Below are 27,643 nucleotides of genomic sequence, written 5' to 3'. Positions count from 1 at the left end.
TAGGAGGTGTCTGCAGGAATCGGGGCCATTATCATAATAAATACGTACGCAATACGCTCAATTATAGAAAAGGTTCGACGTGACATTCAATGCATCATGTGACGGCATTACAAACCGGTTTCAAAAACATTATAATTGCGTGGAATATTTCCAAAAATAAACTCAAAACAGCACGTGATATATTTTGGAAAGCAGTTCGGTAGCTCCGCATGAAACAAAAGGAGATCAAAAGGAACAAACTACGGTTGTAGTTTGGCGATAGTATTAAAATGTATATGTATGTAATTTTGTTTATAAATAAATTAAAAAAAAGATCATTCATTGTTTCTGTAGTGTAGCCAAACGCAACTTATAGGAAAACCGAAACGCAAGTGGTACAGACGGTTATTTTGACGTGATATCAATTACCTATAATCCAAACATGAATTCGAAATGACCAAATCAAATTCAGCGGTTTAGAACCCAAGGTAGCTTCGCTGTTTTTTTTTTTATGTTTGAAAGCAATATGCTCAAAACGAGATCATTCATTGTTTCTTTGGTATCATGACATGGGGATTCGTGTAATTCCATGCTGAGGGCATATCTTCATTATTTCTATGATTTGTCATCTCCACCAACACGCAGTGGAGCAGAGATGGATCTACCTCTGGTTACCCCAATCGGAATAAGTTAAAAGCAGCTACGTGACCGCATAAACGCAGATATCACGCGCCAAAACCAGTTACGCGTACAAACTCGATTATTTAAATGGAAAGTTTTCCAAAAATAACCCAAAAACCGTGTGATGCAGCGATAGTATGGAAACCTGTTAATGAAATGGTTTCGCGGTGCGCTCGCGCATGTTTTGATGCTTCTAACGGATTAGATAACGAGTGTTGCTATTTATAGATACATTTTTTTAATATGCAGTAGTTCGTTACATAACGACCTCCGTGGTCCAGTGGTTGAGCGTTGGGCTCGCGATCCGGAGGTTCTGGGTTCGACTCCCGGTGGAGACATAGGGTTTGGGTAGGTTAGGTCACATACCTCCGAAACGCATTTCTCGGGTATGTGGGTTTCTTCACGATGTTTTCTTTCACGTAAGCACGTGATAATCATTTATGATCCAAACGTGAATTCGAAAAACGATTTCGAAATCCCAGATCTGGGCTCGATCTGGATTCGACCCTGCGAGTCAAGTGTTCTTTAAACTGGACTACCACGGTTTCCGTCTAATCTAGCCTACAAGATCCCGCTGCTGGGCAAAGGCCTCCTCTTCCTCTTTTCATTTTTCGCGGTCCTGTGCGTCCTCCGGCAAGCGGCCTAGACGTCGAGTCTCTTATGAGGTCTACCACGACGCCTGTACCCGTCATTAGGCACCCAATAAGTGATCCGTGCCCACCGCTCAGGGTGCATACGCTTCCCCCCCCCATATATGTCCAAAATAAATTTGCTAATTTTTATTTTTTTTATTGCAGGTATACTCATACACCACCGAAGTCCAACATTCCATAGTAACTTAGGAAATCGTGTACCTAATTTGAAATTATTTAAATTACTTGATATTGTAAATATAGAAAAAGTGATCGACCAAAATTTTCTACCAAACTTTAATGTCTAGTTAAAATATGTTCAAACCTGCCTTTGATACCAAAGCCTTATATATTTATTGGTGTGCATAAATTAATGTGTGAGTGTTTAAATATCCAATTTAAATTAAGCTAAAGTTGTGTCAAGTTCACTTTGACACACAGTTCTAAAGTCACAAAACAAATTAAATATATTTATACATACTTTGACACAACCTGCGTCCACTTTGACACGATAAGCCGCTGGACATGTTGGCTTTGACACGCCAAGCGGCATAACGCGTCCGCTTCGACACGCCAAGCGACACTGCAAATGCCTTTGACACGAGCTGTCAAAGCGATCGAGCCTGCCAGTTGGGAACAGTGAGGATATAAATGAAGATGATGCCCCAGCAATATTGTCTGCGGTGGAAACACCACCACACCAACGTGCAGAATATGTTCGCGCAGCTTCTTGAGAAAGGTATGTGTGTTATTTTGTTGTTGTGTTATATTATTCGAGCCAATTGTATTAGTGAAAACTGCACTTAAGATGAATTAATAACTCATTGGTGCAGGTCCGGTACCGGGGATCGGGGGTCTGAATCATACTCCCTGTAATCGCTAACACCCTGTATATTGTATTTTCACCCGCGTCGCCTCTACAAATTCTTATCAGCTGTTCATTTGTGGCGATTTGTATGAATTCTGTCCGTTAAATTTTTATGTTTTTGATAGATTGAGCCGTTTGCGCGGGGTTGTCGCAATTACTTCGCGTTATGAGGAAATTAACATTAACAGCCTCCGTGGTCTAGTGGTTAGAGCGTCAGGCTCACGATCTGGAGGTCCGGGTTCGATTCCCGATGGGGACATGGTCGAAATCACTTTGTGAGACCGTCCTTTGTTTGATAAGGACTTTCAGGCTTGAATCACCTGATTGTCTGAAAAAGTAAGATGATTCCGTGCTTCGGAGGGCACGTTAAGCCGTTGGTCCCGGCTATTAGCCGTAAAAACACCTCCACCAACCCGCATTGGAGCAGCGTGGTGTAGTATGCTCCATACCCCTCCGGTTGATTGAGGGGAGGCCTGTACCCAGCAGCGGGACGTATATAGGCTGTTTATGTTATATGAGGAAATTAAAATCTTAATTTTGACGTTTTGAAGCGAATCTACCAGTGATATGCCGTTACCGAGCATGTATTCGTCATTAAAAATCAAAGTGCCTCTTAGACTCTGTCATAGAATAAGGAATAATACTACGTATAGAACGGCAACTCTCCGCTCCCCACCAGCGGCTGTGCTAGGTTTACCTCACCCCCGCTAGGTGTCACTTTAGTATTCAATCGTATGGGCGTCAGACGCCACACAAACAGATGCGCGTGTACGATAACGTCAATGTGTAGATATGAATGCATGGGATTAACTGTCTGATAACTGATATTAGGCAGCTAAATTAATCAATTGTATAACAATATTTTATGTTTTTTTTAAAGAACGTCTAGGGCCCTGTGCCGAGGTTTTTCTTGCAGCTTCATTTGCCCGGCTATACAGGTTGTGAGAAGCTGCAGTAGTTTTAGGCGGATGAGACGTTCGTTATGTAAAAATTGACTATGTTACCTACTGAATAAAGATATTTTTGAATTCGAATTTGAATTTATAGTGTCTGAGTAAAACGAGGTGTTCTATATGAAGACTTCGGGGTGTCTTCTTGACTTGGCCTTTATTTAAAACATCCTGAATTTGATCGTGGTGTTCACACACAATATAAGCTCACGACTATATCCCAAATGGGGTAGTCAGAGGGTACAGGCGTAAGGGCGGCACTATTTTGGCGGCGAGGGTGTGCTGCCGCCAAAGGATGTTTTCGGGGTACCGAACTGAGCATAGTACCCCGCTACCCACAAGTTGGTAGTGTGACTAGGGATCGACGATCCGACAGTGTTGTGTTGGAAGTTGTATATATGCGTCTTGCTGTGTAAACTTCGATGCCGCGTTTCACGACCGCTTGAAGAATGTGGCGCCATCTGTTGCATGTGAGCGGAACTAGGTGGCCAACTAGTTGGGTCCGCTACATCATAAATCTTTGTCGTAAGTCTTTTATCGATTTATAATGAGTGACTTTCCCTAAAAAAATACAAGTTTGTACAGGTTTGTGTTCGTTTAACCTTCTAATTCCTATCACACTGAACAAATGACCTGATGACCTTGAAGACCTGAACCGATTTCCACCAAACATAGCTAAGAACACTCTCGACTGATGTACCTTTCAAACAAAAAAAACCGCATGATAATCGGATCATCCGTTTGGGAGCTACGATGCCACAAACAGACACACACATTTACACAGACACGTCAAACTTGTAACATCCCGTCGTTTTTGCGTCGGGTGTTAAAAACTGAACAGCGCCATCTGTGTATTTTTGGGGAAAGTAGCCTGGAAAGTTATTCACGAATAAAATATTCCATAACTGACTCTATAGAGATAAAAAGTGGTAGCCTTAACTGGTTTACTAGAAAATTGTTGTTGGAATCCTGTTAGAAAAAGTATCACGTGGTATTAGCGTGATCTCTATGGCAACGCAAATATTATACAGAATTCTTTATACCGGGTGTTAGTGACATCGTAACGAAAAATACCTCATTTTTCATGATGATTCAAAACATGATCACACCCCGGACACTTCATACAAACAACCTCGTTTTACACAGACACTAGAAAGAAAGAAAGAAACGTTATTATAAAGGGACTCCACAGTAACAAATACAAAACAAATAACAAATATATAATATAAAACACAGAGTTACACACAACTTGCAATCAAACAAAACACATAATAAAAACAACATACACGAGAAATACAAATAATTGAGTGTATGGACTGGTCAACGATGGTGGTGGTGTCCTTTATAAAAGGGCCTCACTCAGTATAAGCCGCGGCGCGAGCCACGACGCTGGTATTCTGTGGACCCTGCTAAGTGAGGCACGGAAGCCGTGTCTCCCACAAATACTTGAATGAATACATAATAATATTTACTTATACTATGAAAACAAAGTAGTACACTACACATTGACGTTATCGTACACGTGCGTCTATGTGTGTGACGTCTGAAGCCATACGATTGTCCAAAAGTAAGATGATCCGTGCTTCGGAAGGCACGTTAAGCCGTTGGTCCCGGTTGCTACTTACTGATGTCAGTATGTAGTCCTTACATGAGTCATGTCAGGGCCTTTGGCAGCTCAGTAATAACCCTGACACCAGGGTTGGTGAGGCCGGTATTCCACCTCACAACCCACACGATAAGAAGAAGAAGCCAGTAATGCCCTAACCAAACTAGGGACTACAAAGTAATTTTTGTGATGTGTCCCCACCGGTCCCTTAGCACTTCGATGTAACCTACCTACCTAGGGCAAATAATCCAGTTAGGTAAGTCCAACTTCGAGAAAGAGATCTCTCGTCGGATCTAACTCGGATGGGCAGCGTTCGGGAAGCTGCGGAATATCTTCTCGTCCAAAATACCTCAGTGTCTCAAGACGAAAGTCTTTGACCAGTGCGTGTTGCCAGTGATGACCTACGGCAGTGAGACGCGGCCGCTTACTATGGGTCTCGTGAGGAGGCTCGGTGTCGCTCAGCGGGCAATGGAGAGAGCTATGCTCGGTATTTCCCTGCTGGATCGAATCAGAAATGAGGAGATCCGCAGGAGAACTAAAGTCACCGACATAGCTCGGAGAATTGCAAAGCTGAAGTGGCAGTGGGCAGGACACATAGCGAGGAGAACCGATGGCCGCTGGGGCGGAAGGGTTCTGGAATGGCGACCACGTGACGGACGACGCTCAGTGGGTAGGCCCGCTACAAGGTGGACCGACGATCTGGTGAAGGTCGCGGGAAGCCGTTGGATGCGGGCAGCACGGGACGGATCGTCGTGGAGATCCTTGGGGGAGGCCTATGCCCAGCAGTGGGCGTCGTACGGCTGATGATGATGATGTCCCCACCGGGAATCGAACCCGGGAGCATCGTGAGCCACCAACCACTGGACTACGGAGGTCGAAGTTACACCCTGTATAGCGAGGGCCCCAACACCCTCAAACGAGTACACGAGTTAATAGCTGTCCTTTATTATGTTCATAAATTTTTGTATTAATTTAAAACTCTGTTGATGTATCGAACGGCCTGAAACACGTGGAGCCTATTATTTAAAAAGTTACAAAGACCTTTTGTATTTTGACCTTCTGTATTATGTAAATAATCAAATTCTAATAAGGCTATTTCCTGATTTGACGCAAAAACTTGGCAATTTTGAGAAAAAAAGACTGTTCCTCAATTTTTTTTTCGTCGTTTTTTTTTTATATATGCTTTGATATTTTTGACGCGACTTACTCTGGCATTAGTGCTAATTCCTATAAATACCATCTAATTTTATTTTAAGTTATATCTGTCATTTTCATATCCGCCGAAAAGGAAAGGGACGAGTAATCGACAAGCATAAAATTTATGGAAAAAACGTCAAATTTAGGCATAAATCTAAAACAACCGTCTAAAAATTTTACACTGGCCAATAACCCGACAGGATTATGTTGACAGCACACGTCATACGGTTTGCATACCAGCGAGATACCTTTTTGATTCGCCCGGGTTATTCATTCATTTACTCATTCGTCCTAAAATTTAGACCTGTCAATCATCCGTCCCTTTCCTTTTCGGCGGATAAGAAAGTGACAGGTATAACTTAAAGTTAAATTAGGAGGTGTCTGCGGGGAATCGGGGCCATTGACTACTTGGCCGGAACTACTAACTTTGATCAGAATCGGCACCGTACAGTACGTAAACGGTTATGAGAATTGGCCCGCTCGATTCACGTGTAGGAGTCAACGATCTTTTGGAATAAACAATGGCGGGGCTTCATATCTACTTTACTAGACGAACGGCCGCCCGCGGCTCCGCTCGCATATATAGAGGCGGCTCGGTGGCGCAGCGGTAAACGCGCTCGGTCTGCGATTGTTGAAGTTAAGCAACTTTCGCAAAGGCCGGTCATAGGATGGGTGACCACAAAAAAAAGTTTTCATCTCGAGCTCCTCCGTGCTTCGGAAGGTACGTTAAGCCGTTGGTCCCGGCTGCATTAGCAGTCGTTAATAACCATCAATCTGCACTGGGGCCGCGTGATGGTTTAAGGCCCGATCTCCCTATCCATCTATAGGGAAGGCTCGTGCCCCATCAGTGGGGACGATAATGGGCTGGTGATGATGATGATGATGATGATGATGATAGAGGCGGCCAATCAGGGACGGTACTGAAAAGTATCGGCGTCCGAAGGACGTAATATACGATCCCGACTCTAGCCATAGAGGCAGCCAATCAGCTCGCGACACCAAACACTTCAGGACCCCGATACCGACCCCGCCGGCGCGTCGACGACTTCCCTCATTCAGCGCTTATCGCTATCGACCCACTAGAGTCGATTACTTTTAAATATTCTTCCACTCAGACGACGCCCTGAGCCGAGGTTCGCGCCCAACTGGGCACCCTCAGGCCTGTTGTCTTAAACGTTGTACCGGGTGAGAGCCTTCAGCGCTCCCCATTTGTCCGGCCAAGTAGTTAATGCCATCTGCGGCAAATCTACAATAAGTCACGTCAAAAAAAAAAACAAAATCGATCTGTGTATCTTCATTATACCGATGCCTAGACTAGTTTCCAACTTACTTTTTACTAAACGTCAAAACACGAAATTACAAACAAATAAAAGCAACCTATGACGTCATAGGAAAACGTGACAAAATGTCGCACCTATAATTACTTTTTTCTTTAATTAGAATTCATAAATAAGTTAAATGAAAAAATGAAAACGTTTTTTGTCACCTTTAGATCCTGTCTTTATTTAGTAATTAGAATTATATAATTTGTTTTTGACTTAGGAAATTACCCAATTCGATTTGTTGCTTGTGTGTGATTTCATTTACTCTGTGTGAGTTTCCCAAAGCACGGATGAATGCTATAAAAAAAACATTTGAATAAGGACTTTTTGAATTTGAATTTTGAACGTGATGGAATCGAAACGATTACACTAACACTCTTTATAAACGATGTCACTAACACCCTATATTGTGTGGTAGTTTCCACCTTTCTTTCTTTTGTCGCGTGGTTTGTGAGGATTACCAACCTCATCAACCCTGGTGTCAGGGTTACTACTGAGCCGCTAAAGGCCTCAAACAGGTATCAAAGCGTAAAAAAAAGCAAAAAAGAAGTAAACAAGTAAAGCGTGGTACGCGAATAAATGATTTGATTTTGATTTTGATTTGAAAGGTATCGAGCACCTCAAAATCCGTAACTGTTCTATCCTCGATTTCGGCCCCCCACATTCACAGTTACGAAAAACTGTTTGTGATAAAAATGCACCGTCATCAAGACCCCAAAAAGTCGGCTTTACCCAAAAAACGGCTCTTCAAACACTTTTTATTTTTCGCTTTACAACCTTTCGCTAGGTTACACGTGTAAGGTTATTGGGGTTCCGCGTGAGAATTAAGGAAATCTAGGTCGTTGGTGCGGATACCAATACAGGCGTGTATTTATGTTTATTTTAAGTTACACCTGTTTTCTTATCGATCCGTGGTTGCCCAGTTCGTAGAACTCTAATTTTAGCGTACCAAAAAGAAATGCAAAAAAGTTGTTCTCGCTTCCTAGATGTCGCGCTATCGTGGCCATATCATAGAATTGATCATTTCATGAAATGGTCGTATTTCATGAAATAGAACAACATTCGTTGGCCACATCATGATGTGGTTTGGCCAGATCAATGAACACAAAACGTTTAACGATATGACCAACTAAATGCATGATTACTTCATTATATGGCCAAACGTTAGCGATCATATCGTAAAATAGTAACATTATCCACCGGTAGTGGCGCTGGTGTCGCTTTGTTTTTGTTTTGCATAATGGCGGCGGACAATAATTATTCTTGTGTGAACGCGAATAATACGAATAATAATGAGCAAATACAAGATAAAAGTGCAGTGAAGCAATGTTTTGACACTAAGGTGAAAAGAAAAACTCGTATTAACAGTAGACAGCAACTTTATTTTTATTTTTAGGTTATATGGCAAATAATGAAGGTCGAGTGACCACGCTACGTAAATCAATGGACTATTATTGGATTTCAAAATATGATATAATTAAAACTGCGAATGAAGAGATATTAATTTTAAAAAAGAAAAATATAGACGATCCTACTGTCCGTAAAGTTTCTTTTTTTGACGTGACTTATTGTAGATTTGCCGCAGATGGCATTAACTACTTGAAACGGGATTCTATTAAAACGCATAAATGTTTTTGTCATAATTTAAATTATCATAATCCTTTTTTTTATAATTTTTACAAGGCATAACGGTAGGTTAGGGTGCGGCGGGGGTGGCCCTCGGGCCACCCCTTACGCCGCCAGTATGTTTATCTTACACACGAAAAGTATACTGAATGATGACCAATGGCATGAAATAGTGTCAAAAAATATGACGACGACTTCAAAGCGAGATGCAGTTACGGCGTATATGTCAACTACATCAACACTCCGTTAATCGAAAATGACTTTTTAATTTTTATTTGACTTTTAAACATTTTTGTACTTTGTACTAGAGTAATACATTATTTCCTACCTTATTGCGCGTTTTTATTACACCACTTATCATGGACACCCTACATTAATGATATGGCCAAACGTGGATGGAAATATCATTAAACGCTGACGTTTAAACGATATGGTCAGTTGAAGTTGGCCATTTCATGAAATACGATCATTTCATGAAATGGTCAATTCTATGATCTGGCCACGACAGCGCCAATCTCAAACAACACTATTCGTTGGTTCGGTTGTTTACTACTTACGAATTGTATGCAGGCAGATATAATTATGAGATTAAACGAACTTACCTGTAAGTGAAGTTCTATCTCAATTATACGAAGCTCCTTGTTCGAGAGGTTTTTAACAGTGTAGTCTACGTCTTATGCTCCAGCATCGTCACAATTTTCAAAGCTCATATCCAAAGCTAAAAAAAAAGTTAGTTTCCCGCTTCCGAGCGCACCTGTCAACTAATGTCATTATGTTTAAAGCATGTTTCATGGACAACTCCATCACCTGTGGAAGCTTTAGGGCGGGATATTAAAATTGAAGGGAGGGAGTCCTCTCGAACAAGGAGCTTCGTATAATTGAGATAGAACTTCACTTACAGGTAAGTTCGTTTAATCTCATAATTATACTCGCTCCTTGTTCGAGAGGTTTTTAACAGTGTAGATGTTCAAAGTTTAGTTGGGAATGAAACATTTAAATTGAAACGAGTACCAATAATATGATTATTCATTAATGAATAAAGTACATACATTGTTATCACAAAAGCTAATTAAGCTGCCCATGACTTTAATCCCAATAAAGGCAGTCAGAGGCACAGCCGTCTCCTGATAAACTCAGCGCGGCGTTCCACCAAACGTTTTGATATTATCATGTAAAAAACAATAAGAATAATAACTGTTCGCTAAACAAGTTTCACCAGTTCTCAAGAATGGAATCGATATTATGTATGTTATATATGGTTATACTATACTGTACTAGAATAGATACATAGTTCTAAATAATAAAGTTGAAGTTGAGCAAGTACATTAAATACCTATTTCACATTACTATCAATTTCACAACAAAATAACTACACAAGAACAAATTTCTGATGGAGCTCAACATCAAGATTGACTATAAGAGCCTCACAGGGACCTCACCATAGAGCACATTTCCGAAGCTCTTGAACAACAACGATAGTTATAGTCGAAAGGACTGTGAGACTTCATCATATAGTATAACACTCATTTTTCATTGGCACACCAAGGGCTACAATAATTATCAAAGTTACACATTATTTGTTTACATACATAAAAGAAGAAGAAATACATAAAGAAGAACGGGTAATGACGAGGGCACCCAGACACAAGATTGATTGTAACATCCTGTGCTAAGTTGGCAATTGTTGTCGACATTGAGTAGTTAAATGAATCCTAAGACAACATGTCAAATTGATTAGAGAAAATACAAATATAAGTGCAAGGAAGAATTTCGATACATTTATTCAAATGACCTTTTTCATTAAAATATTCAGAACCACTGAACTAAACTTTCCTCTTTATTATAAGATATTGTTAAATGAGGCTGAAAGTATAAAGAGGGGAAGTGCATTTACACAAGTACATATACTTGTGTGATAATTATCTTCGGAATAATTAAGATTTTGTTTTTATTAAAATAGATTACCTGAGCCCACGTTATTGTGTATTACCTAATATCGACCATATGGGCTTGGTAATAACATTTAGTATAATTTTTAATGTGGTAATAATAAATAAAACTTGTTGTGGAAGTTTTTCCTATTCCTCTATGCAACCTTTCACCCACCAATCAGATGATCGAACAACGTACACACAACACATTAACACACGTAACATTGTTTACGCAGCTATCTCTTTAGTGTAATAATTATTGAATTTGTTTTTAGGACAGTAATAGTAACGTCCTATTATTTACTGGAAAAATAGGATAAACATATATTTATCATGAAAATATTATTGTTACTTCTCCACTGCAGTTTGGTTCCGATTGATTAAGTGGAGGGACATTATTGTTGTAATTTTTATATTAATTGTAAACTGTGTTTTGGGCTGATCAGCAACAACATAATAAATCTACAACAACATAATTTAGAGAAAACGCTAATGGTGATGTAAGTTATATGTTAATAATGAACTATTTTTCCTTCCTTTTCACCTATGAGTTAATAATAAAAAGGGGAACTATTCTATCTAACCGAACTAGGTATCAATATTTTACAATTTCGAATGTAATACTTGAGGGAAATTTTCATTGAAGTTATAATATTATCAGGTAGGTACCTCAATTTATACTGAGATTAGTATTGTTATTCCTGATTAACAAAGACAGGATTTGAATCCCATGTCTTAATGATAATGCTAAAACTTTTAGTGATAGACATTCGGAATTAATTTTACCAGAATTTTGAAAAAGTAAATATCATAAAGGTAGGTATATTTGCTTGTGCAAATTTTCCCATTATAACTTTATAGGGAATTCTTCCTCCTCATGAGGTACTATTCTTAAACGGCCTTGCTGCCTGGGCCACTGTTGATACTAATGGCTGTGAGACTGCTAATACATCTGGTTGTGGCTCTGCTACTACTGCTGGCTGTAGGGCTGCTGGTACTGCTGGTTATGGCACTGCTGATCATGACTGGTTGCATCACTGCTTTTATTGCTGGCTGTGGGGCGGCCTGCTGATACTGTTCCTTGTGGGCTTTCTGTTCATGCTGTTAGCTGTGGGGCTGCCTGCTGATACTGTTGTCTCTGTTCCACAGGTCCTGTTGCTATCTCGTTTACTCACTCTTCGGGCAATGTTATTCATTATTATTTATGTGCTATTTGAATTTTATGATGTTGGTTGAAATAATTTAATAGCAGTATTCTCTAACCATGTCTTGTGTACAGTTATCTCTTTTGAAAGTAATCTCTGACATTACATACTATTAATACTTTGATTTCTAGTACAGTTGAATCATCTGATAAAGATGTAAAGGCCTGTGATGATGAGGTTGATTAATAGAACAGAGGCTTTTAGGTTTTGAATTGTCGGTTATTTCTTCAGAATTTGTACTCTCATTATTTTATAATAATCAATTTGACATAATAGTCTATTGTTTCTCAGCATTAGTCTAATCTTGAGTTTCAACATGGGTAGGTAAGCCCCGACAATTCAATGGTTTATCTTCGATTCCTCAAGTGACAAACCAAACATGGAAATAAAAGTATAAAAATAGTTGGTCTATGTTCTTGCTATCTACTAGCGTTTAGCAAAAGGCGATACTTGTAGTGGTAGCTTTATGTTATTTGAGTTGATACCATCAAGTCCATTGTCTATCCTCTAAGTGATAGCTCTAGGTATGGAAATGAGAAATAGGTATATAGCGCTTGCTAATACCGACCATAATCGTGGTAGCTCTTATATTAATAGGGTTCATACCATAAAGTCCATTGTCTATCCTCTAAGTGATAGCTCTAAGTATGGAAATGAGAAATAGGTATATAGCGCTTGCCAATGCCGACCATAATCGTGGTAGCTCTTATGTTAATAGGGTTCATACCATCAAATCCATTGTCTATCCTCTAAGTGATAGCTCTAAGTATGGAAATGAGAAATAGGTATGTTAGCGCTTGTCAATGGCGACTTTCTTAGTGGTAGCTCTTACATTCATTGTGTTGATACCTTCAAGTCCATTGTCTATCCTCTAAGTGATAGCTCTAGGCATGGAAATGATAAATAGGTATATTAGCGCTTGGCAATGGCGACCTTCCTGGTAGTAGATCTTTTGTTAATTAGGTTGATACCATCAAGTCCATTGTCTATCCTCTAAGTGATAGCTCTAGGTATGGAAATGAGAAATAGGTATGTTAGCGCTTGTCAGTGGCGACCTTCCTAGTGGTAGCTCTTATGTTCATTGCATTGATACCTTCAAGTCTATTGTCTATCCTCTAAGTGATAGCTCTAGGTATGGAAATGACAAATAGGTATATTATCGCTTATCAATGGCGACCTTCCTAATGGTAGCTCTTATGTGCATTGTGCCTTTAAGTCCATTGTCTATCCTCTAAGTGATAGCTCTAGGTATGGAAATGTAAAATAGGTATATTAGCGCTTAGCAATGGCAAACTTCCTAGTGATAGCTCTTATGTACATTAAGTTGGTACCATCAAGTCCACTGTCCATCCGCTAAATAATAGCTCTAGGTATTAAAATAAGGCATAGGTATATTTGCGCTTTGCAACAGTCTTAGTGGTTGATTTTTATGTTAATAGGGTTGATACATCAAGTCCATTGTCTATCCTCTATTGTGATAGCTCTAAAAGGAAACAAATAGTCTGTCTATTCTCTAGTCAGACAGTTCACTACTAGTGCTTAGCTAGGTGACTCTCCAAGTGGTGTTCTCTTGTTGGTTAGGTTGGTACCAATAATCATCACCCATACGTTGGAAGCTTGAATTATAATAAGATTAGAGTAATTTGGAAGAAATTGCTTACTATAATAAGGCTATCTTTTGCCTGTACTCTCTTAACACTCTTTCTGTTTTTATTGTTAGGGTATATTATCATCATCTTATATTGTAAGTATCATTCGGAGAAGATAACATTATTAACACCACTTAACAGAGACTGTGAGAAGGGATTATGTACTGTTATAATATATATAATATCATTTTTAAGTATGGTTATCCTGTAGTAAACCAATTATAATTCTCTAAATGTTTTAAGTGTTATCTTGAATAAGTTATGTATCTTGTCTACCAATGGTGTAGATGACCTCTGTGATATCGAGTACTACTGTGTCATGGGTACTTCTTGATGAACAGGGTAAACATGAAGTGCTTCTGTCATCTAATTATCTGAACTTGTCAAATTATTTCCGAGTTAATTATTTACTTTTCTATGCCATTCTGCGGTTATATTTCACTGGTTCTCTTTGTTTTATAATAAAACTGCTCATTTCATTCGCTGATAGTAAGTTATCAACCGCAACATAAGCCAAGAACACGAATTACAAAAAGAAACAAAAAAAATTTTTTTTTTTGACAGATGAAAATAAAAACGCGGCAATCAGGGACTGAAGACAAGGCTTAGGCCTATTTTGATCGTGATTTTCGAATATTAAATCACTAAAGTCAAGACTGTATAGTCCTCAGATCTTTGCCTGCCTTATATAAGGCGAATTTAAACAACATCAACATCGGAATAAAGTATAACTTTTAAATCACTGTTATAACACGATACAATTTTAATATTATTATTTATGTTAATAAAACTAGTTACTTTTATTAGTAATAAGTACCAACTTAAGTTACTTCTTCGAATGTTAGGATTATAAATTATAACCTCAAAAAAAGTAATTTGTTTTCGACAATAAAAGGAATTAAATTGAATTGATCATAATTATATCTTCTCTTGTTTTAGTAGATGGATAATGTTAAGACTTACCAGTTTAATCCACATTTTGTTTTATCAAAAAGAACTTACGCTCGTCGTCATCCACATTTTTTCTTTGGTTTTGTTTCTAGCTTTTTTAGAGAAAAAAGCACTTGATTATGTAAGTAACAGATTTTTCGCACTATATCAATCATGTTTTTGTATTAAATATTGGTTTTCAATTAGTTTATTTACGGAGGCGAAGTGACGCGCCGGTGCACAAAAACCGTAATGACATTAGTTGACAGGTGCGCTCGGAAGCGGGAAACTAACTTTTTTTTTAGCTTTGGATATGAGCTTTGAAAATTGTGACGATGCTGGAGCATAAGACGTAGACTACACTGTTAAAAACCTCTCGAACAAGGAGCGAGTATAATAGATATCTTCTTCACATCTGTTCCTCGAATCAAAAAGACTGTTTTATCTATAACAGATACTTTTTAATCATTGAAGTTGTTACTTTTACTAGCTCTAATTTAATTTTGTAATTAAGTAAGTACTTTTTTTATATTTTTTTTTTTTCATTATATCTTTAATCTAAATACATGGTTTGAATGATGCCGTTAAACCACAGAGGTTTGTCTCGGCACCCATTCGTCGCATTAAAACAGAAAAAGAATAAAAGTATTAGTGCATGTTGTGTCCACCTGTAAGTGGCGAGGCGCTTAGTTTTTTTTTTGTATTAACTGCAAACTGTAACCATGTATCAGTGTACTTGCCATTGGTTGACTAAATAAATAAATAAATAAAATAAATAAATAAACTCTTGCCTCTCACTTTGAGGTCGCAGGTTCAAATCCAGCACAGGCCTAAACCAATGATTGTCGAATTTGTTTTCGAATTCATATTGGGCTCGTAAATGATTATCACATGCTCAGCGGTGAAGGAAAACCCACATTCCCGAGAAATGCGTTTTCGGAGGTATATCAACTCACCTGTATTGGGCTGGTTTTCCCTTCGCGGTTTGGAAGGTCAGACAGACTGCCGCTTAAAAAGCCGGACATGTCAAATCTTCAGGTTAGGTAAGCGGACCCTGTGAAAAACGGGATGATGCTAGGGAGATATGACCTGTCATTTTCTTATCCGCTGTAAAGGAAAGGGACGAGTAATCGACAAGCACAAAATTTATTCAACATACGTAAATTTTAAGCACAAATCTAAAACAACTGTCTAAAAATTTTACATTGGCCAATAACTCGACAGAATTAAGTTGACGGCACACGTCAAACGGTTTGCATACCAGATACCTTTTTGATTCGCCCGGGTTATCCATTCATTTACTCTTTCTTCCTAAAATTAAGAGCTGTCAATCGTCCGTCCCTTTCCTTTTCGGCGGATAAGAACATGACAGGTATAACTTAAAGTAAAATTTGATGGTGTGTACTGGAAACAGCACTATTGACTAACTTGTTTTATAAAAAATGCTTTCTCTTGTTTAGTCACTGTGGTCCAGTAGTTCACTGATTTGTTTCTCAAACGGGGAGCGTCGGTTCGAAACCCGGTACCGGACTTGCACCAATGAGTTATTAATTTATCTTAAGTGCAGTTTTTACTAACACAGTTTGTTTACATTGCCTAAAATAAAGTTTGGTGACGCGTAGGTACGTAGTTCATCTATGATAAACCCACTACGCTAAAGGAGAATTTACCTTTGTTTTCACTAGTTCGATTCATTAGTTCGATCGTCGAACTAGTGAGTACAAGCAAGACAATCACGACGCTTCTTGTGACACCAATTTTGTTAAATTATGATTAGTGGTTCGAAGGTAGAAGTACGTACACACATACCTACAGACATCATCATCATCGCGTCCAAGCCGTGTCCGGCGACGGCGACTCCTAAATGTCTATCCCAGGTCGTTTTTATGATAGGCTCTAATGTGGCTAGCAAAACCGAACTTCGATTTGAAGGTTCGGCCACATGGCGCACAGTAACTGGCCAGCAGAATTAAACATGCAGGAGTCATCTGCGCGTGAGTGTATTATAGTGAACAAGTAGTTGCGCTGGTACAAGTCCACTCTCTCCTCCTCAACCTCCCGGTGCCGATGGACCGGACAGCCGGCACGACCGACAGGAGGCAGAGGCCGCAGGAGATTGGCCGCACGCCACTAAAAGGATCCAGACGTGCGCCCTTTGAGGCATTTTCCCTTTGCCTTGCCCCACCGCTGTAGAAGCCGGATGCGTTAGCCTATCGGCTTTGCTCGCCTACAGACATACGTAGCAGTCAAACACATAACCCTCCTTTTTGCTTCGCCACAGGTCGGGTAAAGAATAAATGTATACGGAACACGAAAATATTCAACTCGCTCTTGACTCCTCTTGCCCAAGTTAAATTTGATTTCCATTGAACTGTTCGTTCGTTGCGGACAAGTTTTTTTTAATATTATTTGCCAAACCTGCTTCGAAATATGCGAAATTATTATGGTATTTTTTTTTATACGCTGATTTTTTTTGTCTATACGCTTTGCGTATGCAAAGGTTATCTCGTCATGGTAATAAATAAATAAAATAAATCATCATCATCAGCCCATTAACGTCCCACTGCTGGGACACGGGCCTTCCCTATGGATGGATAGGGAGATCGGGCCTTAAACCACCACGCGGGCCCAGTGCGGATTCATGGTTATTAACGACTGCTAATGCAGCCGGGACCAACGGCTTAACGTGCCTTCCGAAGCACGGAGGAGCTCGAGATGAAAACTTTTTTTTTGTGGTCACCCATCCTATGACCGGCCTTTGCGAAAGTTGCTTAACTTCAACAATCGCAGACCGAGCACGTTTACCGCTACGCCACCGAGCTCCTACAATATTCGTTTACAAATACTTCAACATTGATGAGTTAAATATGGTAAAGCTTATGAAGCATGGTGGAGTATGCTCCATACCCCTTCCGGTTGATTGAGGGGAGGCCTGTGCCCAGCAGTGGGACGTATATAGGGTGTTTATGTTATGTATGTTTTTAACAATTTACATTTGCTATAATGACAGCCTCCGTGGTCTAGTGGTTAGAGCGTTAGTCTCACGATCTGGAGGTCCGGGTTCGATTCCCGATGGGGACATTGTCGAAATCACTTTGTGAGACTGTGCTTTGTTTGGTAAGGACTTTTCAGGCTTGAATCACCTGATTGTCCGAAAAAGTAAGATGATTCCGTGCTTCGGAGGGCACGTTAAGCCGTTGGTCCCGGCTATGCAGCGTGGTGAAGTATGCTCCATACCCCCTCCGCTTGATTGAGGGGAGGCCTGTGCCCAGCAGTGGGACGTATATAGGCTGTTGATGATGATGATGATGACATTTGCTATAAGAACTAGGTAATTATGAATATTAAGAATACGGGCAATAGGAAATTTCTCAGCTTGTGCTGTGACGAAGCCATGCTATGGCGCCATCCAGCGCTGGTGTTCAGTAATTTCTTGCGATATTGTGCGAAGTAGTAACCGGGACCAACGGCTAGAAGCTAAGGAAGCAAGTAAATAAATGATTTCGAGTTTCAAGAAAAACATCCGGTATTTACAGACTACCAATAATTTACCTAGTTATTGTTGTTTTGCTTAAGTGCAAAAATAGACTTGTTTTTGGAAGACAGTGATAAAGTAGTACAATTACGCGCAATATCATGTAACCACTTGAGAACCCTGTCGCACTATCATGTTTGACATTTAATGAGACTTACGGTTTAATTTACCAAAAAAGTTAATGTGACATGGTATCAAAGTGTATACATATTGATATTCGTGACCGTACATAGCATGTTGTGTGTACATCATGTTTTGACCCACATAATACTTGTTTGTTTTGTATTTCAAAGTTCTTTATTAGTAATAATAATTGAAATGTTTACTCACAAAAACATAGTCAGCGAGAAACAATACATCAAATTAAAATAAAACGTTTTCAGGCTATATAGCCTTTAAAAATAATCCAGAGACAAACAAGAAGGCATATTATGAACCTGCTACATCAACCTTCTTCCCGGAAATACATTTACAAGAGGAATATAATAATATCTACTATGTGTATAGTTATATATAATAAACTTCCCACCGCATTTAAAAATATGACCAAAGCTGCTCTTAAAGTTAATTTGACAAAATGGTTGCTACAACATTGCTTTTATATTATACGTCTCCATAATTTACCTATTATAATGTATTCTTTTCTTTTAGTAGTTTTGTTATTATAAGTAAGTTTTATTTATTCATTTTGCATATATATTTTTGATAGGAATATATATCTATAATATCAAGTATAAGTAATGCATTATAATCTATGTAAGTATCATAGTATGTTTTCTTTATTGTACGTATATAAGTAGGTACGTAATTGAGTTTGGTGTGTCCGTGGCTCACGTTCGATAGGTCTCCCATAATACCAGCGCCGCGGCCCGTGCTAAGCACGTGTCACGGCATTATGCTGAGGGAGATCCTTTTTTTATTTTGGGCGCCTCCATTGTGTATTTAATGTCTGTATTATTTGTCTTTTTGTCTTTGTTATTTTTTCTATTTTTTTTTTATTTCTGTAATGTAAGTTTGTAAATGTGGCGTCCAATATGTAAATAAATATTTTCTTTCTTTCTTTCTTTCTATAGTATTAATGAATTTCTAGATTATAAAAACTAAACTTTGACATTGTTAATTAGAGTTTTATTTCATTTTATGATTGATTCTTATGTAATTTTAGATGCATGTGTAGCACAATAGCATAAATTTACATGCTTACTTGTAAGCTGAAAACACGGACTACTGTATACAATAACATCTGTAAATACTGTTTTCTGGCAAATAAATTATTCTATTCTAAAAAACTTATAAAAGAAAAGCATTATAAATTGTATACATCTTTAGGTACACTATACACTCACTGTATAAGTCACTATATAATTTATAATCAACTTGGACGACGATTTATTGTTGGCTTAGGTAATAGTAGAAATTAACGCAAAGGCTTTTGAAAAGAATGTTATTATATATTCAATTCAAATTCAAAAATACTTTATTCAATAGGTGACATAGTTACACTTTGAATCGTCAATTTTACATAACGAACGTCTCATCCGCCTAAAACTACTGCAGCTTCTCACAACCTGTATAGCCGGGGAAAAGAAGCTGCAAGAAAAACCTCGGCACAGGGCCCTAGACGTTCTTTAAAAAAATAAAAATAAACATAAAATATTGGTATACAATTGAGTAGTTTAGCTGCCTAATATCAGTTCTCAGACAGTTAATCCCATGCATTCATATCTTCTAAATAATCACAAACTTTATAATAACCTTTTTTGTAAAGTTTTTGTTTAACTACTGTCTTAAAACAGTTGAAAGGCAAATTCTGAATGCCAATGGGAATCTTATTGTAAAAACGTATACATTGCCCCTTAAAAGATTTAGTAATCTTATGTAATCGACTGACTTGTAAAGCAAGTTTATTTTTATTCCGGGTATTAACAATGTGCCGATCGCTATTTTTTTGCAAATAATACTATATGTTTTTTTTACATATATTAAGTTTTCAAAGATATATTGTGATGCCAAAGTTAAAATACTAATTTCTTTAAATTTATTTCTCTATTTTTATATGTTTCTCTATTTTTTCTCTATATGTTTCTCTATTTGTATATGTACATATATCTTATTATTACTTTAATACTTGTGTAGAATCATATTTGTGATTATTTTTATTAGTGTTCCTTATCTAAAGGGATTCGTGTTCGGCGTGTTCTTGCCGTAGGGGTGAGCGCCTCTTACTTCAGTAGGCCGGATTGAGATAGTGGCTGAGTTCGAATTGGGCCCCAGACCTATTCAGAGGCGGAGGACAGGAGTCCTAGTACTTCCTTAAGGTCGCCTCAAGTTAGGACGAATTTGAAGGAGGTTCGAGTTAAAATTTTAGAATACATTCGTATTCTAGAATATTTTGAACATTTATCATAATTTAGACTGAAGTGAAGCCTTTGATACACTATACCATGAAACTTACGCCATATATCTAACCAGTTGTTTTCTTGTTACAGAGAGGTTTTGTGACGTCACACTGTACTGTTCGCCGAGCTTCGCAACCCAAGTGCCGGACAAGAACACGGTCGACTCGCAAAACATTCGAGGAGTGTCGCTCAGGGCACATAGGTAGGACCATTTTTATTCCTACACTATGAATGACTAAATTATTCTAGAACCTGCATACATGTTATAAACTCATGCTTATTTCTCACCGGGGTAAGCAGAGGTCTGCATACAGCTCCATGATACATAAAGTCTCTAATGGGGTTGGTAGAGCCTCAAATGAGGCGAGGTTCGCGCCCAACTGGGCACCCTCAGGCCTATTGTTTTAAATTTTCTTCCAGGTAAGAGCCCTTAGCGCTCCCCATTTGTCCGGCTTACATACAAATAAATAAATAAAAGACAAACAATATATTTTATTCAAAATTTTCCATTCCAGGGTGGTGCTAGCAGCATGCTCGGAGCTGCTCGGCGCTCTGCTCGGCGCACACGACGCGCTCGGTGAACCCGTGCTGGTCATAGACGGTGCTGAGCCCAAACACCTACGAGCGTTGCTCGACTACATGTATACTGGAGAGATGAGCGTGCATCATGTGAGTATAGGGAATCATCATCATCATCAGCCCATTAACGTCCCCACTGCTGGGGCACGGGCCTTCCCTATGGATGGATAGGGAGATCGGGGGCCCAGTGCGGATTGGTAGAGTATAGGGAATACTTATACTAAAAGGACACTTTTTCTTCTTATCGTGTAGGTTGTGAGGTGGAGTACCAACCTCATCAACCAATCAGCCATAAAGTTTTTATTGAAACTAAATAAGAGGCTAGGTTCCTTTGTAAACAATTTTTAAGTTATTTACATTACGATCTCCTTCTATCGTGTGGGTTGTGAAGTGAATTACCAACCTCGTCATCCCTGGTGTCAGGGTTAAAATTGAGCTGCCATAGGCATCTGACATGGCTCATGTAACGATTACTCACATCAGTAAATAGTAACCGGGACCAACGGCTTAACGTGCCTTCCTAAACACGGATCATCTAACTTTCAGACAATCAGGTGATCAGCCTGTAATGTCCTAACCAAACAAGGGATCACAAAGCGATTTTTGTGATATGTCCCCACCGGGATTCGAAACCGGGGCCTCAGGATCGTGAGTCCATAGCTTAACCACTGGACCACAGATGCCGTTAAAAGGACCCTCAGAAACTTTTTACAGAATAATATTAAAATCTCCGTCGGATCTAACTAGTTGGCCAGCTAGTTCCGCCAGTAACCAACAGATGGCGCGCACATTGTTCAAAGAAGGCCTGAAACGCGCTAACGAAGTTTGCACAGCGCGACGTATATATACAACTTCCAACGTGACACTAACGGATCGTCGATCCCTAGTCACACTACCAACCTAGCGGTATCACGAAAACATGCTTTGGCGGCAACACATCCTCGTCGCCAAAAAACAATAAAAATACCATAATGCGCTGATCGTACTGCTTGTTGCGTGTGGAAGTCTTAGGCCGTATTCAGAAAGAAAGCTGGAAACTTTTAAGCGCTGACCCTCGCTGGAAAATATATGAACTCGCGCCGATAAGCACTGAACGGTGCCGACAAGTTCCGACAAGCAACACGCGCTGGTCAGCGCTGGGCGCTGCCATTTAAAATTTATATACAACTGCGACAACCTGCTTCCTTTGTGTTTATTTATTTATTTATTTATTTAAAAGACGAGCACAACAGTTAACAATCATAATAGAGGATAACATCTAATAGTGTATAAAGTATTATACCAGATTGTGAAACCAGTAAAGTGTCGTACAGCATGATCGACCTTAACAACTGTGATAGAAAAAGAAAAAAGACAAAAAAAAATAAAAAAATAGAGGAAAATTTTTAACAATGTGAAGCACAGATAAATATTGATTATGTATAATAATATGTTAGTATGTTAGTTATGTATAATAATATGTTAGTGTGTAGAACGGACCAGCGATGTTAAGCGCCGGTAAGCGCTTATAAGTTTCCAGCTTTCTTTCTGTATACGGCCTTACTGTGTGTTTGTTTCGACAGTCGCAGCTAGCCAGCCTGCTGAAGACGGCAGAGGAGCTCCGCATCAAGGGTCTGACGGACATTCGGTGGAATAACAAGGATGAACCTCCCGACTGCCCGGCCGGGGGTAACTAACTTATTAGATAGATAGATATAGCCTTTATTAACAGTAAGAAGTTATTTATCAGTAAGTTTTTTATTGAATTTATACAATTTGTCACTTAAAATTACGAATAATTAAAACATTTCAAATTATTACACAAACACTAGTCAGTCTAAAATACCGCCCCCTCTCGTACCTGGTTCAAAGGTGCCCATTATACTGGCGTGATTCAGCTCATCAATTCATCATACATACATAATCGGCCTATATACGTCCCCTGCTGGGCACAGGCCTCCCCTCAATCAACCGGAGGGGGTACGGAGCATACTCCACCACGCTGCTCCAATGCGGGTTGGTGGAGGTGTTTTTACGGCTAATAGCCGGGACCAACGGCTTAACGTGCCCTCCGAAGCACGGAATCATCTTACTTTTTCGGACAATCAGGTGATTCAAGCCTGAAAAGTCCTTACCAAACAAAGGACAGTCTCACAATGTGATTTCGACAATGTCCCCATCGGGAATCGAACCCGGACCTCCAGATCGTGAGCCTAACGCTCTAACCACTAGACCACGGAGGCTGATTCAGCTCATCATTCTGAGTTAATATCAAGTGGAATTTTCCATCGCAAAAGTATAGATAGAATTGAAAATAATTTAGAAAAAACACAAAATATATCATGAGTTTTGCGACGGAAAATTCCACTTATCAACTCAGAATCATGAACCGAATCATACCTCAAAGACTTCGGTACGATGTCACTGACACCCTGTATAATTTGTAATTACTTTTCCTTTGTGAGACTGTCCTTTGTTTGGTAAGGACTTTTCAGGCTTGAATCACCTGATTGTCCGAAAAAGTAAGATGATTCCGTGCTTCGGAGGGCACGTTAAGCCGTTGGTCCCGGCTATTAGCCGTAAAAACTCCTCCACCAACCCGCAGTGGAGCAGCGTGGTGGAGTATGCTCCATACCCCCTCCGGTTGATTGAGGGGAGGCCTGTGCCCAGCAGTGGGACGTATATAGGCAGTTTATGTTTTATGTTACTTTTCCAACAGGAATAATAACAACTACATCAGGAAAACGCACGCCCGAACGCAAGAGCCCCGAGCCGAAACACGCCGAGTCGAAACATGCCGAGCCGAAACACGCCGAGCCGAAACATGACCCGAAACATGAGTCTAGCCCTATGGAGAACATGTGTCCCGAACTGCGCGCGTATATGAAGAAAGATGACAGCGACTCTGATAGTAGACAGGAGAAGTTTAATGTTAATGGTATGTTAGTAAAAAAATAATATTTACCAAATAAAGTCTTCTTCTTCTATCGTGTGGGTTGTGAGGTGGAGTACCAACCTCATCACCCCTGGTGTCAGGGTTACTATTGAGCCGCCAGAGGCCCCTGACATGGCTCATACGATAACGACTACTTATTTACATCCGTAAGTAGTAACCGGGACCAACGGCTTAACGTACCTTCCGAAACACGGATCATCTTACTTTCGGACAATCAGGTGATCAGCCTGTAATGTCCTAACCAAACTAGGGATCACAAAGTGATTTTTGTGATATGTCCCCACCGAGATTCGAACCCGGGGCCTCCGGATCGTGAGTCCAACGTTCGACCACTGGACCACAGAGGCCGTCTAAACTAGGATACCCTGCTTTTTAAGACTTCAGGCCTCCACCACCAGAGCATGGTCAAGAGAAAATAACAAAATAGCAAAAAGTTGAAAAGTAATTGTTAACTTGAATTAAACATTTCTTAAAAAGAAAATATGAAATCTATAACAGGAATCGGGGCCATTAACTCAGAATCCTCCACCAACCCGCAGTGGAGCAGCGTGGTGGAGTATGCTCCATACCCCCTCCGGTTGATTGAGGGGAGGCCTGTGCCCAGCAGTGGGACGTATATAGGCAGTTTATGTAACTCAGAATCATAATCTGATTCACCCGACAATGTTTTCGTTACGATGTCACTAACACCCTGTATTTCCATTATCGCAGGAGGTCCCCCGCCGTTGATAAAGCTGCCTACAAAGGAGAAGACCAGTCCGATCAAGCGAGAGAACTCCGACACGTGAGTACTTAGACATAATACATTTTTATTTTATTTTTATTTATTTAGTATACAGGGTGTTAGTGACGTCGTAACGAAAACTTTGATGGATGATTGAGACCATGATTCTGAGATGATATGAAGTGGAATTTTCCGTCGCAAAAGTATGGAACAGAAAATAATAAAAAGAAAAACAAAAATTTTCATGAATTTTCCGACTGAAAATTCCACTTGATATCAACTCAGAATCATGGTCTGAATCATCCCCCTCAGTATTCGTTACGGTATCACTAACACCCATACCTACTTGTATGGGTACAGTATGTACTTGTGCGGGGTGTAAGTGACATCGTAACGAATACTGAGGGGGATGAAACAGCTGATTATTCTGAGTTAATATCAAGTGGAATTTTTCATCGCATAAGTATAGAATTGAAAATAATTTTAAAAAAACTAAAAAAAAACATGAATTTTGCGACGGAAAATTCCACTTGATATCAACTCAGAATCATGGTCTGAATCATCCCCCTCAGTATTCGTTACGATGTCACTAACACCCTGTATATCCTTTCCAGCCGTAATCGGCCATGGCGACAAGTCTCCAATCTAGGAACGCCTAAGATGCGCTCTTATATGGCTGACGTAACCGATCTTAGCAGCGAATGTACGGTCACGAGCTTTAATATGTATACACTTTGGTACCATGTCACATTAACTTTTTTGACAAATTGAACTGTAAGTCTCACTAAATGTCAAATATGTTAGTGCGACAGAGTCCTAAAGTGGGTACCTTCTATTGCTCATGACTGTACACATATTGGTGCTAATTCCTGCAGCCATCTAATTTTATTTTAAGTTATATCTGTCATTTTCTTATCCGCCGAAAAGGAAAGGGACGGATGATTGACAGCTCTTAATTTTAGGAAGAATTAGTAAATGAATGAATAACTCTGGCGAATCCAAATGGTATCTCTGGTGTGCAAACCGTTTGACGTGTGCTGTCAATTTAATTCTGTCGGGTTATTAGCCTATGCAAAACTTTAATAGAGTTGTTTTAGATTTGTGATTAAAATTGACGTGTGTTACACGTTGTCCCTTTCCTTTTCGGCGGATAAGAAAATGACAGGTATAACTTAAAATAAAATTAGGAGGTGTCTGCAGGAATCGGGGCCATTGTAAAGTTATAAAATGCAAGTCATAAATTAGTTTTTGTATATGTGTCCCAATTACAGGTACACACTGCATTCACAATAACAACAACAAAACGTATATATCTAGGTGTATATAATTATATATAAATAAATATGTATAAGGAGGAGCTCCGTGGCGCAGCGGTAAACGCGCTCGGTCTGCAATTGTTGAAGTTAAGCAACTTTCGCAAAGGCCGGTCATAGGATGGGTGACCACAAAAAAAAGCTTTCATCTCGAGCTCCTCCGTGCTTCGGAAAGCACGTTAAGCCGTTGGTCCCGGCTGCATTAGCAGTAGTTAATAACCATCAATCCGCACTGGGCCCGCGTGATGGTTTAAGGCCCGATCTTCCTATCCATCCATAGGGAAGGCCCGTGCCCCAGCAGTGGGGACGTTAATGGGCTGATGATGATGATGATGAAATATGTATAAAACTTAAACAGAAATTATCTTCTAAATGAAAAGAGTCATATATCTTTTTAACGTATATGTCGTGGCCAGATCGTAGAATTGATCATAATTCATGATGTGTTCGACCATTTCATTAAATGGTCATATTTCATGAAATAGCCAACTTAAGTTGACCACATCGTTGAAACGTCAACGTTTAATGATATACCAATCAACGTTTGGCCATATCATTAATGTAGGCGATGTCCATGCTATGTGGTGTAATAAAAAATCGAATAGTTTTCATTTCTTAGGTTCGTAATTACCTAATCGATATGTAAAATTGTACAATTACATTGATTCATCGATTAAAATATCTATCAAGTTTTAAATATAATCGACACCAGCGCCACTACCGGTGGATAATGTTCCTAATTTTACGATATGATTGCCAACGTTTGGTCATATCATGAAGTAATCATGCATTTAGTTGCTCATATCGTTGAACGTTTCTTGTTCGTACGATCATCATCATCATCATCATTTTCTTTCACAGTGACACGCCCAGTCCGAAACGGCAGAGGCTCGCGAGCGGCCCAGAGAACACCGACGAGGAAAGCTACCAGTCCAAGGCGTGAGTTTTTTTTTTATTATTATAATACGACGCTACGGATATGGTGACACGAAAACCCCCGATACCGACCCCGCTGGCGTGGTCGACGATTTCCCTCATTCAGCGCTTATCGCTATCGACCCACTAGGGTCGATTAATTCTTTCAAATATTTTTCCTCAGACGACGCCCTGAGCCGAGGTTCGCGCCCAACTGGGCACCCTCAGGCCTGTTGTCTTAAACGTTGTACCGGGTGAGAGCCTTCAGCGCTCCCCATTTGTCCCGCCAAGTAGTTAATGCCATCTGCGGCAAATCTACAATAAGTCACGTCAAAAAAAAAAGGTGACACGTAATATGCAACTATAACTCGCAACTTGCAAGTTTATAAATTCAATCAATCAATCAATCAATTAATAATCAATAAATTCCTACCTACATGTTCTTTATTTCTTGTACCTAATATGTTCGAGCATGATATTATGTTGCAAATTGGAAGCGACGATGGTGAATGTCGGTGTACGGACAAACCAAAGTTGGTTTTTGTTGCACCGTCAATTGTAAAAAAAATTATTAAGTACTGTACTTATTTTTAATAAAAAAAGAAACTGCAACTATTATCTATAACTGTACCTAAATTTATGCACAATAAAAATCTTTACCTTGTTT

At 39.4% G+C, this 27,643-nt stretch overlaps 1 protein-coding gene across 7 annotated transcripts in view; it reads left to right on the top strand.

The window, feature by feature from the left end:
- LOC126378855 (uncharacterized) overlaps positions 1 to 27,643 on the top strand; it is a 57,240-nt gene that overhangs the window by 16,333 nt on the left and 13,264 nt on the right. For all 7 annotated transcript variants that reach the window (XM_050027322.1, XM_050027319.1, XM_050027321.1 and 4 more), the window contains 7 exons: positions 1,458 to 2,031; positions 20,601 to 20,712; positions 21,026 to 21,179; positions 22,652 to 22,757; positions 23,788 to 24,006; positions 24,736 to 24,808; positions 26,923 to 27,000. In XM_050027322.1, coding sequence (XP_049883279.1) covers positions 1,944 to 2,031; positions 20,601 to 20,712; positions 21,026 to 21,179; positions 22,652 to 22,757; positions 23,788 to 24,006; positions 24,736 to 24,808; positions 26,923 to 27,000 — 830 coding nt within the window. In that variant the 5' untranslated portion in view covers positions 1,458 to 1,943. The remainder of the gene's footprint in view (positions 1 to 1,457; positions 2,032 to 20,600; positions 20,713 to 21,025; positions 21,180 to 22,651; positions 22,758 to 23,787; positions 24,007 to 24,735; positions 24,809 to 26,922; positions 27,001 to 27,643) is intronic.

Source organism: Pectinophora gossypiella, chromosome 27 (genome assembly GCF_024362695.1).
Source record: "Pectinophora gossypiella chromosome 27, ilPecGoss1.1, whole genome shotgun sequence".
In the NCBI taxonomy this organism is placed as follows: Eukaryota; Metazoa; Arthropoda; class Insecta; order Lepidoptera; family Gelechiidae; genus Pectinophora; species Pectinophora gossypiella.
Note: the sequence above shows the minus strand (reverse complement) of the source record. Positions and strands in the feature narration are given on the sequence as shown.